The 15992-nt window shown below is 37.7% G+C and overlaps 1 protein-coding gene across 1 annotated transcript in view; it reads left to right on the top strand.

Annotated features, from left to right (window-relative positions):
• Nucleotides 1–922: 922 nt before the first annotated feature.
• Nucleotides 923–15992, top strand: part of ccn4a (cellular communication network factor 4a) — a 16278-nt gene continuing 1208 nt past the window's right edge. The window contains exons 1-4 of the mRNA XM_061896987.1: nucleotides 923–1039; nucleotides 6521–6824; nucleotides 9558–9812; nucleotides 12862–13055. Of these exons, the coding sequence (XP_061752971.1) occupies nucleotides 992–1039; nucleotides 6521–6824; nucleotides 9558–9812; nucleotides 12862–13055 (801 nt within the window). The 5' untranslated portion in view covers nucleotides 923–991. The remainder of the gene's footprint in view (nucleotides 1040–6520; nucleotides 6825–9557; nucleotides 9813–12861; nucleotides 13056–15992) is intronic.

The raw sequence follows: 15992 nt of genomic DNA, 5'->3' as shown, positions 1-15992 counted from the left end.
AATAAAGTAAGCTAATATACTGGTGTACAACATTAGCATGCTAATATTAGTATGATAACATAAGAAAAGTTAGCGTAATACTAAGATGGCGCAAAGTATTCAAACCCATAATTTTTGGGTTCAAATGAATAGCATTAGCTGAAATACTCGCATTAAATGTTAGCATGCTAACATTAGTATGATGACTTAGTGCCATCTTAGAAATATATAAACTTTTCTAAGTACCAAAAGCCATGATTTTAGATTTAACAAAATAAAATAAGCTAATATACCAGTGTAAACCGTTAGCATGTTAATGGTAACATGCTAACATAAGAAAAGTTAGCGTACTGCTAAGATGGCGCCAAGTATCCAAATCCATGACTTTTAGGTTCAAAAGAATAGCATTAGCTAAAATACTAGCATAAAATTTTAGCATGCTAACATTAGTACGATACATTAGGAAAAGTTTGTATACTTCTAAGATGGCACTAAATATCAAAAGCCATGATTTTAGATTTAAAATAATAAAATAAGCTAATATACCAGTGTAAAACATTAGCATGCTAACATAACATGTCGCTAAGGTTCCAAACCCATGACTTTTAGATTCAAAAGAATAGCATTTGCTAAAATACTAGCATAAAATGTTAGCATGATAACTTTGGAAAAGTTTGTATACAGTATCAAAGCCATGATTTTAGATTTAATAAACATAATAAAATAGGCTGATATACCGGTGTAAAACGTTAGTATGCTAACATAAAAAAAGTTAGCATATTGCTAATATGGCGCCAAGTATCAATACTCATGACTTTTAGGTTGAAAATAGTTATAATTGGGGTCTGGAACTACCGTGCCTTGGACTCCAGGGGGAGGAGTTTTAGGAGGCGAGGAGGAGGTGGCCAGAGAAAAGGGGCGTGTCCTGGTGGACTTAGAACAGGTCTGCAGTTGTGGTGCTGGCAGTTGGCGCTGAGATGCTGGAGGAGGCTGTGGACTGCTGGCACCAGGGATGAGTTGGCTCCTCTTGTGGATTCTAACCGCAGTCGGGATTCAACAGGTGGGAACATCTGAAAAATAATTTATTTTAAAACTTTTGATGCGGTTGTTTATAAAAGTGTAATAATCCGTCACACGATGATTGATTGCTAGTACTGAGGATCAGCCGTGTTACAGGCTGTCTTTGGCGACCCCGTGTGGCCATCTCGTGTACTGCGTCTCACGGCGAGTAATTGGAGTTCTTTATGTGAGCGACACGTCAAAGAATCTTCATTTAAACGCTCGTCCATCATGAGTTGTGTCCAGGGGGCGACAGGAAACTACAGGCTGGCCCCCGGTTCAGTTTTTCATATCGCTGCAATGCAGTCATGTTGTGGCCTTTTTTTTTAGTCTTAATACAGGGGTGTCCAAAGTGTGGTCCGAAGCTAATATTTACCGGCCCGCCACACATTCTGCAAAAATTGTAAAATTGATAGTATTGCAAAAATGAAAATATTTAAAGAAAGTGGAATGAAGTGAAATTTAATGAGAAAAAGTGGCAATGTTGACACAAAGCTGCCATGCAGGCAGTTTTTTTTGTTCCTTTTGTCTTTATTTTCTTTTTATTCCATTACTAAAAAATAAAAAGGACAAAAAATATATGTTATAATGAATTATTACTTAAAAATGATCACTTTAAAAGGTTTTATGTGGAAAAAATATTGCATATGTTGTGTGGTTGCCGTATAAAACATCAAAGTTTTGACAAAAGAGCATAAAACAAACAAAATAATAGTTCAAACTTAAAATCGACAGATATATCGGAAGTTGATCTTGAAGTTTAAGTGTTAAAAGTAAAAAAAATAACTAATAAAAATGCATCACTTTATGAGTGGGGAACCTTTTGGATCTCAAATATATTTAGTAGGATTTTATTTAGCTTTTCACTGTGATTACTCAAAAATATTAAATAATTCAAATCAATGGTGTCCTGCATTATTGATCTTTGAGGGCTTTAATTGCTAAATAAAGGAACTCTCAATAAAGTACTATCTATCTAAATACTGCATATTTCAGTTTTACTATAAAAAACAAAGTTGTCTTTGACAGAAAAGGCATAAAACCTTATTTGTTTGACTTTATATCAACCTCAAGTTCATATAGAGATTTACTATAAGCATTAAATAAGAAATAATAATAATTGACTTATTTTTAACATTTTAGTGACTGAGACCCTCTATGCTCCCCAGGAGCCCTAAGGATTAAAAAAAAAAAATCCATATATTTTATTATGGTTTGAAAATGAAAAATATCAAAATGGCCCCCGCATGCTTAAATATTTCCGTGTGCGGCCCTCTGTGGGAAAAGTTTGGACACCCCTGTCTTAAACACTCAATTTAGAAAGTTGTCATGCACTGCCTATAAGAAATAGACTTGTCCATTTTATACTTCAATTCCAGTCCTGGAACCAATTAACAGAGATAAAGCAGCCTTCAAGTAGATTTAAGTGTGTGCATAAAAGACACAACAAAACGGGCAGTTTAAGTGGGTTTGTGATTAGATGAAAAATATATATTTTATGAGTTGTGTAAAGATTTGTATTTACTATAAATAATCCGGTGTGAGTAAATAAAAAAACAAAACGACAAAATTTGAGTTAAAGCAGTGGTCCCCAACCACCGGGCCGCGGCTCGATTGGGACCATGCCGCAGAATAATTTTTTATTATTATTAAATCAACATAAAAAACACAGGATACACTTACAATTAATGCACCAACCCAAAAAAACCCTCTGTTTTTCAAAACCAAATAAATAAATAAATAAGATTATTGTGCTAAAAGTAAACAGTAAAAAAAATATATAATTCAATCAATCAATGTTTACTTATATAGCCCTAAATCACTAGTGTCTCAAAGGGCTGCACAAACCACCACAACATCCTCAGTAGGCCCACATAAGGGCAAGGAAAACTCACACCCAGTGGGACGTCAGTGACAATGATGACTATGAGAACCTTAGAGAGGAGGAATTAATAATAAATAATTAATTTTTTAACACTTTAATTAGCAGGACACTTTTGGATCCCCAATTATTTTTGTGTGATTTGTTTTTAAGTGTCATTGCTCAAAAATAATAATGAATCAAAATCCCAAATTCAGGCTCCAATCATTATATAATCTCAAATATTCCCTCCTAAAAAAGTTATTGGGTGAAAATATTGCATATTTTGTGTTTTTTCCTCTTTTTTTTTTTCTGTTGACCTAGAGATTTAAAACTTGCATAATAATACAAATTATAATACCGAATAATGACACATTTTTAATATTTTTTTGGACCAAAACCCTTTAGGGTCCCCGGGTTCATAACAGAGTGGAGGGCTGAATGTATATTTTTTATACATGTATTGGTTTTTAAAATAAAAATGATGAAAATGGCCCCCGCTTGCTCTGAAAAAGTTTGGACACCCCTGTCATACAGCAAATGAAGCCCATTCAAAACTGCTCTGCCGCTTTGGTATTAATGGAGGAAGTAAACAAAACACAATAAATGGGCATTAACTTGGAAAAAAACAATGTTGTCTAGACTTTATATCTTTAAACAAAAGGTGCGGCGAGAATATAGACTTAAATAGTACGTGGTTTTGATAAATATGACTATTAATCTGGCACAATGACAGCGTTGTAAGTGGTGCTAAATGAGCAATTATCTCTATGGGGTTTTGAATGGCAGAATCAGATTCAGTAGTGGAGTGGATAAGCATCGGGATTCGGATGTGAATTCTTTTTTTCTGATGACGCTTTAATGTTAGTAATGTGGATTTTTTTAATTGAATTGTGTTCCCATTTTTTTCATCCATTTTCTACCCCTTGTCCCTTTTGGGTTCGTGGGGGATGCTGGAGCCTATCTCAGCGGCATTATGATTTTCTAAATATTGTACTTTTTCTTCAAGAAAACAATTAAGAAGCGGCATTAAAAGAACATAGCACTTCCACGCAAATGGATATTATGTAAGTTGTTATTCACGTTGTGATGCACTGGCATACACTCGGCCCGCCACGAATAAACTTGTTCGCCCTCGCTCATAAGCACATTATAACGGGACTGACTGTGAACGGAGCTTGTGGTTACAACTCCGTACAGTAGATGGCAACGTGCTTCTTCTCTGGTCTTCCAGAGAATAAGAAGAAGCAGCAGCAGGGGTCAGCCTTGCCAACCGGGCATTTTTTGGGGCTACTTTTTTTTAGCAAGTATTCAGGCCCCTGTAGATACATTTGCATATACTGTCAAAACATTTTCAAATTAAATTACGTGGAACATCAAATGATTTTTGCTGGCAACATTAAACAATGCCATGGGCCACAATAAATGATGATGCAGGTTAAATTGAATAAAGACGCAGGCAATGTTAATGTGGTGGACCACTTAATGATGAGGCTTGAACAATGATGTGGGCCGCATTAAATGATGGTGCAGTCAACGTTAAACGATGATGCAGGCAATATTAAATAACGTGGCAGACCCAATAAAATAGTGTGGTGGGCCACTTAAATAATAAAAGAAACACGTTAAATGATGGTGTAGTAAAGAAGTAAATACATGATGATGTGGGTTAAATTGAATAATGTGGTGGACCACATACAATTATGTGGTGGGCCACTTAACGATGAGATGATGTTGTGGGCTGCATAAATAATGACGTGGGCCGTATTACATTTCTTTCCAATGATTATCCTCTGCATTTGACCCGTCTAAATGATGTTAAATAATGTGGCAGACCCAATAAAATAGTGTGGTGGGCTACTTAAATAACGACAGGGGACACGTTTAATGATGGTGTATTCAACATACACTGATGATGCGGGCCACAATAAATTATGTGGCAGGTTGCATAAAATGATACGGTGGATATGTATTGCATATATAGTTTACATAATATACTATAAAGTAGCCATTAATACATTTTATATATGTATGTATATGTGTGTATATATATATATATATATATATATACACACACACACATAATATATATGTGTATATATATATATATATATACACACACACATATATATATATATAATATACGGTGTGGCGCAGTGGGAGAGCGGCCGTGTGCAACCTGAGGGTCTCTGGTTCGATCCCCACCTAGTGCCAACCTCGTCATGTCCGTTGTCTCCTGAGCAAGACACTTCACCCTTGCTCCTGATAGGTGCTGGTTAGGGTCTTGCATGGCAGCTCCCTCTATCAGTGTGTGAATGGGTAAATGTGGAAGTAACGTCAAAGTGCTTTTAGTACCTTGAAGGTAGAAAAGCGCAATACAAGTACAACCCATTTATCATTTATATATATGTGTATATATATATATATTATATATGTATATATTATATATTAGTGTAAATAAATTATATATGTGTTTTTGTATGTATATATATATATATATATACATACATTGTGTGTGTGTATATATATATATAAATATATGTATGTATATTTGTGTATGTGTATATATATGTGTGTGTGTATATACAGGTATATATGTATATATATTATATATGGGTGTGTAGTGAATATGTATATATATGGTGTGTTTACATATATATATGTGTGTGTCTATATATATGTGTTTATATATATATATATATATAGATATATATGCGTGTGTCTGTATATATATATGTGTGTGTATATATGTATATCCACAGTATGTATGTGTGTGTATATACAGGTGTATATATAAGTATATACATGTGTGTATATATCAATATATATACACATATGTATATATATACATTTATATATATACATGTGTGTGTGTGTACATGTATATATATATGTGTGTATGTGTATTTATATATGTATGTGTATATATATACACACTCGTGTGTGTGTCTCTATATATATATGTATATGTGTATACGAGTGTGTAAATATACATATCAATATATATATGTGTGTGTATATATATATGTGTATGTATACATATATATATATATACACACACACACACACACATATATGTGTGCGTGTGTGTATATATATATATAGAAACCAGACTTTGCGGAATTCTACAGAACTCAGCAAACACATTTGGAACCTCAAAGACAATAATGTTGAACATTCAATAACATGGCAAATTCTTGCATCCAGCACACCTTACAACAGTGGTAATAAAAGATGCAACCTATGCTTAAAAGAGAAACTGTTTATTATATATCATCCAGATCTATCATCCCTCAACAAGCGCAGTGAAATCATTTCAACATGCCGCCACAGACGGAAACACCTCCTAGGTAACACATGAGCCAATCACCACACCCTACGCCTGCTTGTACCCACCCACTCTGTGCCCTATATAAATTGTATGTGAATGCTTCCATTAAAATCTCCTGATGATTGAGGGAACCCCTCATGAAACAGTTCTGTAGAGATGAAGTAGTCTTGTGATTTTTTCCCACACCTACATATGTATATATATATATATATATATATATATATATATATATATAAATAATTGGTACGTATAATGTATTTGCTTCAAGTTTTCCACCTTCCTCATTACAGGCCAACTCCCAGAATTCCACTGCCATGCCGCCGGCCTCCACGGCCGCCCAGCTGTCCCCGGCCGTCCCGTCCACCGAGCCGTACAACCGCACCCAGTACTGCAAGTGGCCTTGCCAGTGTCCCGCCCGGCCCCCCGCCTGCCCGCCGGGCGTGAGCCTCCTGACGGACGGCTGCGACTGCTGCAAGGCGTGTGCCCGGCAGGTGGGCGAGGTGTGCAACGAGGCGGACACGTGCGACCACCACAAGGGGCTGTACTGCGACTACAGCTCGGACAAGCCGAGGTACGAAAAGGGCGTTTGTGCATGTAAGTGTCCACTCTAACACTGTCTCCTTCATTACCTCCGCCAAGGACGTCTTGCTTGTCAGTTCACAACATGGCTACTTCCTCTGGAGTGTCACACAAACTCACTAGCATTTCATTGGCCTTGGCGGAGGTCTGGCTGTCATAGTGACATAATATTTCTGGTTTTAATGATTAATATAAAGTGGAACCCCAAATCACCAACCCTCTCTTTGCCAAGAAAGGAGGGAATTGCTGTGGACTTAGACATAGAGAAGAAAGGGAAACCACACAGTATATACAGTGTGTGTATATATATATATATGTATATATATATATATGTATATATGTAAGCATGTAACAATGTTCAAGAACCTATTAAGTTTGTAAATCGGGGTTTCATAATATATTTAGAGTATTTCTTTCATTAATATATTTGATAGTAGTACAATTTCCATGTTTTGTATCAGAATGTTTATGTATTTTTCTCACCACCTTTACGTCACAAATTTAAATAACATTAATACATCCAAAGCATAAATGCTACTTTTATTTTTTTTTTGCTTATCTAAATGAAGTGGTAAATGAAGTCCTAATGATATATTTAAGTGGTACCGTGCAGTATTTGTGGCGAACACTAAAGATAGTCAGTAAACACGACTTCTGTGTGCGTTTAAAGGCCTACTGAAAGCCACTACTAGCGACCACGCAGTCTGATAGTTTATATATCAATGATGAAATATTAACATTGCAACACATGCCGATACGGCCTTTTTAGTTTACTAAATTACAATTTTAAATTTTGCGCAGAAGTATCCTGCTGAAACGTTGCAGTACGACGACGAGTGCGCGTGACATCACGCATTGTAGAGGACATTTTGTTCCAGCACTGTTCCCAGCTGTAAGTCGTCAATTTTCATCGCATAATTCCACAATATAATGGACTGATGTGTTGCTGAATCTTTTGCAATTTGTTCAATGAATAATGGAGACGTCAAAGAAGAAAGCTGTAGGTGGGAAGCGGTGTATTGCGGCCGCCTTTTAGCAACACAAACACAGCCGGTGTTTCATTGTTTACATTCCAGAAAGATGACGGTGAAGCTTTACTATGGAACAGAGCGGTCAAGAGATCAGGGTTGGATTGGACCACACACACAAAGTACAGTGTATTATGCAGCAATCATTTCGAAAGATTGTGTTTCGAAGAGGGTCCCTTGCGAAGGGAAGAGATGGGCATCGCCACCACCCGTCGACTGGTGCAGAAGAAAGGTGTGGGGCCGACCTTCAGGTTGTACAGGTACAACCATATAATCTCACTAAAACACTAGTAACACAATAAGCAGATAAAGGATTTTTCAGAATTATCCTAGTAAATTTGTTTAATAACATCTGAATCGCTCCCACTGTATAGTCTTTATTTAATTTTTTTTCTGGTCCTTCACTCTCACTTTCCTCATCCACGAATCTTTCATTCACGCTCAAATTAATGGGGAAAATGTCGCTTTCTCGGTCCGAATCGCTCTCGCTGCTGGTGTCCATGATCGTAAACAATGTTCAGACGTGAGGAGCTCCACAACCCGTGACGTCACGCGCACATCGTCTGCTACTTCCGGTACAGGCAAGGCTTGTTTATCAGCACCAAAAGTTGTAAACTTTATCGTGGATGTTCTCTACTAAATCCTTTCAGCAAAAATATGGCAATATCGCCAAATGATCAAGTATGACACATAGAATGGACCTGCTATCCCCGTTTAAATAAGAACATCTCATTTCAGTAGGCCTTTAAAGTATGAACAATGCTAACAACATGGCGGTTAATGTTGGTGCTATCTTCACCGCGACATGAACTTTGTCTCCACATTGGTGAGTCTTTGTGGAATGACAATGCAGGATGCGCTGAATTTCATGTCGTGGCCGGTTGACGATTCCCCGAGGCTACTTGTGGCTGTTATTTTATATTGGTTTTATATGTATTTTTATTTTATTTTTTGTTTTTACTCAGTCATTGGTGGAGCTCAGGGTATCCATCCATCCATTTCCTACTGCTTATTCCCTTTTATGGGGTCGCTGGCACCTATCTCAGCTACAATCGGGCGGAAGGCGGCGTACACCCTGGACAAGTCACCACCTCAGAGTATTTGAATATGGTTTTTAAAATTGTTGTGCAGCACTTTGGAAACATTTTGTTGTTTAAATGTGCTATATAAATAACGTGGATTGGATTTCATGTTTCATGGCCTTGCGATGAGAGGGCGACTTGTCCAGGGTGTACACCGCCTCCCGCCCGGTTGTCGCTAAAAAGGGCACGAGTGCCCCCAGCGACCCCAAAGTTAATAAGCTGTAGAACATGGATGGATGTTCAGGCTCTAATTATGTTTAGACATACATCAATCAATCAATCAATGTTTACTTATATAGCCCTAAATCACTAGTGTCTCATTTACAAGTTCATGAAATTTTTTTTTTTATATATATACAAACATTGAAAATGTTCGATTTATTGTGTTCACCAGGCCAGAGACGACTGTATTTTGTTATTAGTAGTTGTGTTTGGATTTATCACCTCGCTAAATAATGCCTGTGCTTATTATTTCATTTTGAAGAGTTCTATTGAGATCTATAGTCAATTATTAGTTGAGCACCCTCATGTGGCCTTTAAGTGAACTGCAGCCATTACATATTTTTTTAAAACACTGTTATTTATGCAAGTCATGTCATGTTTATGAAGGTTATTTGTGTTTTCTAACCGAAACATAGACATGGTGGGCACGGGCTGCGAGCACGATGGCGTTATCTACGGCAACGGCAAGAGCTTCCAGCCTAGCTGCAAGTACCAGTGCGTGTGCGTCAACGGCGCCATCGGCTGCGTGCCGCTTTGCACCGAGTCGCGGCCGCCCCGCGTCTGGTGCCAGAGACCCCGCCGGGTCAAAGTGCACGGGCAGTGCTGCGAGCAGTGGATCTGCGACGAGCCCAGGAGGGGGCGCAAGACGGCGCCGCGACACGCCATAGATGGTAGGAGAGACGGCGGCACGGCGTGACTTTATGAATCCTAGTGTCTGCAAGCAGCATTACATCAAAGCCATCGAGGTTGGGCTGCAAAGTTGGCTAAAAAAAGTTAGCATGCTCTCAGTTAGCTGGTGTCAAGTAGCAGGTTATATGATTCGGACCGCAAAATTGAATTTTAAAAGAAAAGTTAGCATGCTAGCAGGAGTCAAGTAGCAAGTTATGATTCGGAGTTGTACAGCTGCAAAATTGGCTAAAAAAAAGTTAGCATGCTCGCAGTTAGCAGGTGTCAAGTAGCAAGTTATATGATTCAGAGTTGTATGACTGCAAAATAGACTTTAAAAAAAATAGCATGCTAGCAGGAGTCAAGTAGCGAGTTATTATTCTGAGTTATGCAGCTCCAAAATTGGCTAAAAGAGTTTGCATACTTAAGTTAGCATGCTAGCAGTTGGCAAGTTATATGATTCTGAGTTGTACAGCTGCAAAATTGGCAAAAAATTTTTTAGCATGCTCGCAATTAGCAGGTGTCAAGTTGTATGATTCGGAGTTGTACAGCTGCAAAATTGGCAAAAAAAATTAGCATGCTTGCAATTAGCAGGTGTCAAGTTGTAATATTCAGAGTTGTACAGCTGCAAAATTGGCAAAAAAAAAATTAGCATGCTCGCAATTAGCAGATGTCAAGTTGTATGATTCGGAGTTGTACAGCTGCAAAATTGGCTAAAAACATTTAGCAAGCTCGCAATTAGCAGGTGTCAAGTTGTATGATTTGAAGTTGTACAGCTGCAAAACTGGCAAAAAAAAATAGCATGTTCGCAATTAGCAGGTGTCAAGTTGTATGATTCAAAGTTGTACAGCTGCAAAATTGTCCCCAAAAAATTAGCATGCTCGCAATTAGCAGGTGTCAAGTTGTATGATTCGGAGTTGTACAGCTGCAAAATTGGCTAAAAGTTTGCTTACTTAAGTTAGCATGCTAGCAGGTGTCAAGTAGCAAGTTATATGATTCGGAAATTGTATGACTGCAAAATATATTTTCTAAAAAAAAAGTTAACATGCTAGCAGGAGTGAAGTAGCAAGTTATTTTTCTGAGTTGTACAGCTGCAAAATTGGCGGATAAAAAGTTAGCATGCTCTCAGCTAGCAGGTGTCATGTAGCAAGTTATATGATTCGGAGTTGTATGACTGCACATAGACTTTAAATTAAAGTTAGCCTGCTAGCAGCAGAAAAGTAGCAAGTTATGGTTTTGAGTTGTACAGCTGCAAAATTGGCTTAAAAAAGTTTGCATACTTAAGTTAGCATGCTAGCAGTTGGCAAGTTATATGAGTTGTACAGCTGCAAAATTGGCAAAAAATGTTTAGCATGCTCGCAGTTAGCAGGTGTCAAGTTGTATGATTTGGAGTTGTACAGCTGCAAATTTGGCAAAAAAAAGTTTGCATGCTAGCAGTTAGCAGGTGTCAAGTAGCAAGTTATATGATATGGAGTTCTACAGCCGCAAAATTGGCTAAAAAAAAGTTAGCATGCTCGCAGTTAGCAGGTGTCAAGCAGCAAGTTATATGATTCGGAGTTGTATGACTGCAAAATAGACTTTTATAAAAAAAAAAGTTAGCATGCGAGCATGAGTCAAGTAGCAAGTTAAGATTCTGAGTTGTACCGCTGCAAAATTGGCTAAAAGAGTTTACATGCTTAAGTTAGCAGGTGTCAAGTAGCAAGTTATATGATTTGGAGTTGTATGACTGCAAAATAGACTTTTAATGAAAGTTAGCATGCTAGCAGCAGACAAGTAGCAAGTTATGATTCTGAGTTGTACAGCTGCAAAATTGGCAAAAAAAGTTAGCACCTGCTAGCACGCTAGCAGGTGTCAAGTAGCAATTTATATGATTCTGTTGTACGCCTACAATATGGCCAAAAACAAAAAGTTAGCACGTTTGCAGTTGTCAAGTAGCAAGTTATGTAATTCGGAGTTGTATGACTGCAAAATAGACTTATAAAAAAAAAGTTAGCATGTTAGCAGGAGTCAAGTAGCAAGTTATGATTCTGAGTTGTACAGCTTGAACATTGGTTAAAAAGAAGTTTGCATACTTGAGTTATTATGCTAGCAGCTACCAGGTGTCAAGTGGCATATTATATGATTCTGTTGTATGCCTACAATATGGCAAACAAAATGTTTTAGCATGTTCGCAGTTGCAATATGTCAAGTAGCAAGTTATGATTTGGAGTTGTATTACTGTAAAATAGACTTTAAAAAAAGTTAGAATGCTTACAGTTAGTAGGTGTCAAGTAGCAATTTATATGAATGTGAGTTGTATGACTGCAAAATTGACTTTAAAAAAAGTTAGCTTGCTAACGGTTAGCAGGAGTCAAGTAGCAAGTCGTATGAATCTGAGTTGTACAGCTGCAAAATTGGCTAAAAAGTTTGCATACTTAAGGTAGCATGCTGACCGTTAGGTGTCAAGTACCAAGTTATATAAATGTAAGTTGCTAACTCTTTGTTTTTAGCTAATTTTGTAGGTGTACACAACATTGGCTAAAAACAAGTCAGCATGCTAACTGTTAGTAGCTGTCAAGTGCCATGTGATATGATTCTGAGTTGCACGGCTGCAAAATTGCCTAGAAACTTTAGCATGCTAACAGTTAGCAAGTGTCAGTCCTAAGTGATATGATTGTTTTGTACAGCTGCAAAATTGGCTGAAAAGGGCTACAAACTTTAGCATGCTAACAGTTAGCAGGTGTCAAGTTAGATGATTGAGTTGTACAGGTTCAAACTTAGCTAAAAAAAAGTTAGCATACCAGCAGTTAGCATGTGTTAGTCCTAAGTGATATGATTCTAAGTTGTACATTGCCAAATTGGCTAAGAAAAGGTTAGCATAAGAGCACTTAGCAAGTGTCAAGTTATATGATTGAGAGTTGTACGGCTGCAAAATAGGGGGAAAAAAAGTTAGCATGCGACCTGTTAGCATGTGATTCTGGGACATTAAGCTGAAAAGAGTTAGCATGTTAATGTTAGCATGCTGCTTTTCTGTACAATCATTTCACCCACTTGAACTTCTCCTGGTCTTCAAAGCCCCCCCTGCTGAGCTGAGCAGCTGGCACAAGAACTGCGTGAGCCAGACCACTTCCTGGAGTCCGTGCTCCAAGACCTGCGGCCGCGGCCTGTCGCTGAGGGTCTCCAACGCCAACGAGCGCTGCGAGCCGGTGAAGGAGTCGCGGCTGTGCAACCTGAGGCCGTGCGAGGTGGACATCAGCAAGCACATCAAGGTACCATCCAGCTCTTTTTCTTGCTGTAACCATGACAACACACCAATACAAAGATATTAGGAAGCCTGGTTTTACATTGGAAGAACACATGGAACCAAAAGGTGATTTATCATCTCCAGACTTTTGCAGGTCAAATAAATGACAAAAATTAAGTGGCAGGTCACTTAAATGAGTGTGTGTATGTATGTGTATATATATATACTGTATATACTGTATATATGTGTTTATGTATGTGTGGGGGAAAAAAATCACAAGACTACTTCATCTCTACAGAATTGTTTCATGATGTTTTCAGGAGATAATCTCCTATAGTTGAGGGAACCCTCATGAAACATATATATTGCGCTCTACCACAGTATCGAGCACTATTCTCTGGATAATCTAAGACATATATATGTATGTATATATATATATATATATATATATATATATATACACACACATGTATTAATGTGTGTGTATATACACACACACACACACACAAATATATATATACATACATATACACATATAAATATATATACATATACACACACACATATACTGCGTATATATATATCCATCCATCCATCCATCCATTTTCTACCGCTTATTCCCTTTCGGGGTCGCGGGGGGCGCTGGCGCCTATCTCAGCTACAATCGGGCGGAAGGCGGGGTACACCCTGGACAAGTCGCCACTTCATCGCAGGGCCAACACAGATAGACAGACAACATTCACACTCACGTTCACACACTAGGGCCAATTTAGTGTTGCCAATCAACCTATCCCCAGGTGCATGTTTTTGGAAGTGGGAGGAAGCCGGAGTACCCGGAGGGAACCCACGCATTCACGGGGAGAACATGCAAACTCCACACAGAAAGATCCCGAGCCTGGATTTGAACCCAGGATTGCAGGAACTTCATATTGTGAGGCAGACGCACTAACCCCTCTTCCACCGTGAAGCCCGTATATATATATATATACACATATTTGTATACATATGAATGTGTGTGTGTATATACATACATACATACACACACACACACATATATATACACACATACATATATAAATGTGTGTATGTATATATGTGTGTTTATATACATATATATGTGTATATACAGTGAGGCAAAAAAGTATTTAGTCAGCCAGCGATTGTGCAAGTTCGCCCACTTAAAATGATGACAGATGTCTGTAATTTTCATCACAGGTACACTTCAACTGTGAGAGACAGAATGTGAAAAAAAAATCTAGGAATTCACGATTGTATGAATTTTAAATTATTTATTTGTAAGTTATGTATTTTGTCAACCATTCAAAGCGCTCACTGATGGAAGGAGGTTTTGGCTCCAAATCTCACGATACATGGCCCCATTCATTCTTTCCTTAACACGGATCAATTGTCCCCTTAGCAGAAAAACAGCCCCAAAGCATGATGTTTCCACCCCCATGCTTCACAGTAGGTATGGTGTTCTTGGGATGCAACTCAGTATTCTTCTTCCTCCAAACACGGCGAGTTGAGTTTATACCAAAATGGATACATGGATGATACAGCAGAGGATTGGGAGAATGTCATGTGGTCAGATGAAACCAAAATAGAACTTGTTGGTATAAACTTGTTGGTATAAACTCAACTCTTTTATATATATATATATATATATATATATATATATACACTTTATATTGTGTATATATAGATAGATAGAAATGTATTGATTCCTTCAGGAGAGTTCCTTCAGGAAAATCAAAACTTGTGTATATATATATACCCACATATATATGTATATATATATATACATATATATGTATTTACATATATACATATGTATACGTATTCTTACATATATATACACATACATATATACATACGTATATATACATAGCTATATATATATATATATATATATATATATATATATATATATAAACACAAACCCCGTTTCCATGAGTTGGGAAATTGTTAGATGTAAATATAAACAGAATACAATGAATTGCAAATCCTTTTCAACCCATATTCAGTTGAATATGCTACAAAGACAAGATATTTGATGTTCAAACTGATAAACATTTTTATTTTGCAAATAATCATTAACTTTAGAATTTGATGCCAGCAACACGTGATGAAAAAGTTGGGAAAGGGGGCAAAAAATACTAATAAAGTTGAGGAATGCACATCAAACACAAATTTGGAACATCCTACAGGTGTGCAGGCTAATTGGGAACAGGTGAGTGCCATGATTGGGTATAAAAACAGCTTCCCAAAGAATGCTCAGTCTTTCACAAGAAAGGTTTGGGTGAGGTACACCCCTTTGTCCACAACTGCGTGAGCAAATAGTCAAACAGTTTAAGAACAACGTTTCTCAAACTGCAATTGCAAGAAATTTAGGGATTTCAACATCTCTGGTCCATAATATCATCAAAAGGTTCAGAGAATCTGGAGAAATCACTCTATGTAAGCGGCATGGCCGGAAACCAACATTGAATGACCGTGACCTTCGATCCCTCAGACAGCTCTGTATTAAAAACCGACATCAATCTCTAAAGGATATCACCGCTTGGGCTCAGGAACACTTCAGAAAGCCAATGTCACCAAATACAGTTCGTCGCTACATCTGTAAGTGCAAGTTAAAGCTTTAGTATGCAAAGCAAAAGCCATTTATCAACAACATCCAGAAATGCCACCGGCTTCTCTGGTCCTGAGATCATCTAAGATGGACTGATGCAAAGTGGAAAAGTGGTCTGGCGACTTCACATTTCAAATTGTTTTTGGAAATATTCGACATCATGTCATCCGGACCAAAGGGGAAGCGAACCATCCAGACTGTTATCGACGCAAAGTTCAAAAGCCAGCATCTGTGATGGTATGGGGGTGCATTAGTGCCCAAGGCATGGGTAACTTACACATCTGTGGAGGCACCATTAATGCTGAAGGGTACATACAGGTTTTGGAGCAACAT

The sequence above is a fragment of the Nerophis ophidion genome, linkage group LG04 (genome assembly GCF_033978795.1).
Source record: "Nerophis ophidion isolate RoL-2023_Sa linkage group LG04, RoL_Noph_v1.0, whole genome shotgun sequence".
Classification (NCBI taxonomy): domain Eukaryota; kingdom Metazoa; phylum Chordata; class Actinopteri; order Syngnathiformes; family Syngnathidae; genus Nerophis; species Nerophis ophidion.
This window is presented reverse-complemented; position numbering and strand designations above follow the sequence as displayed.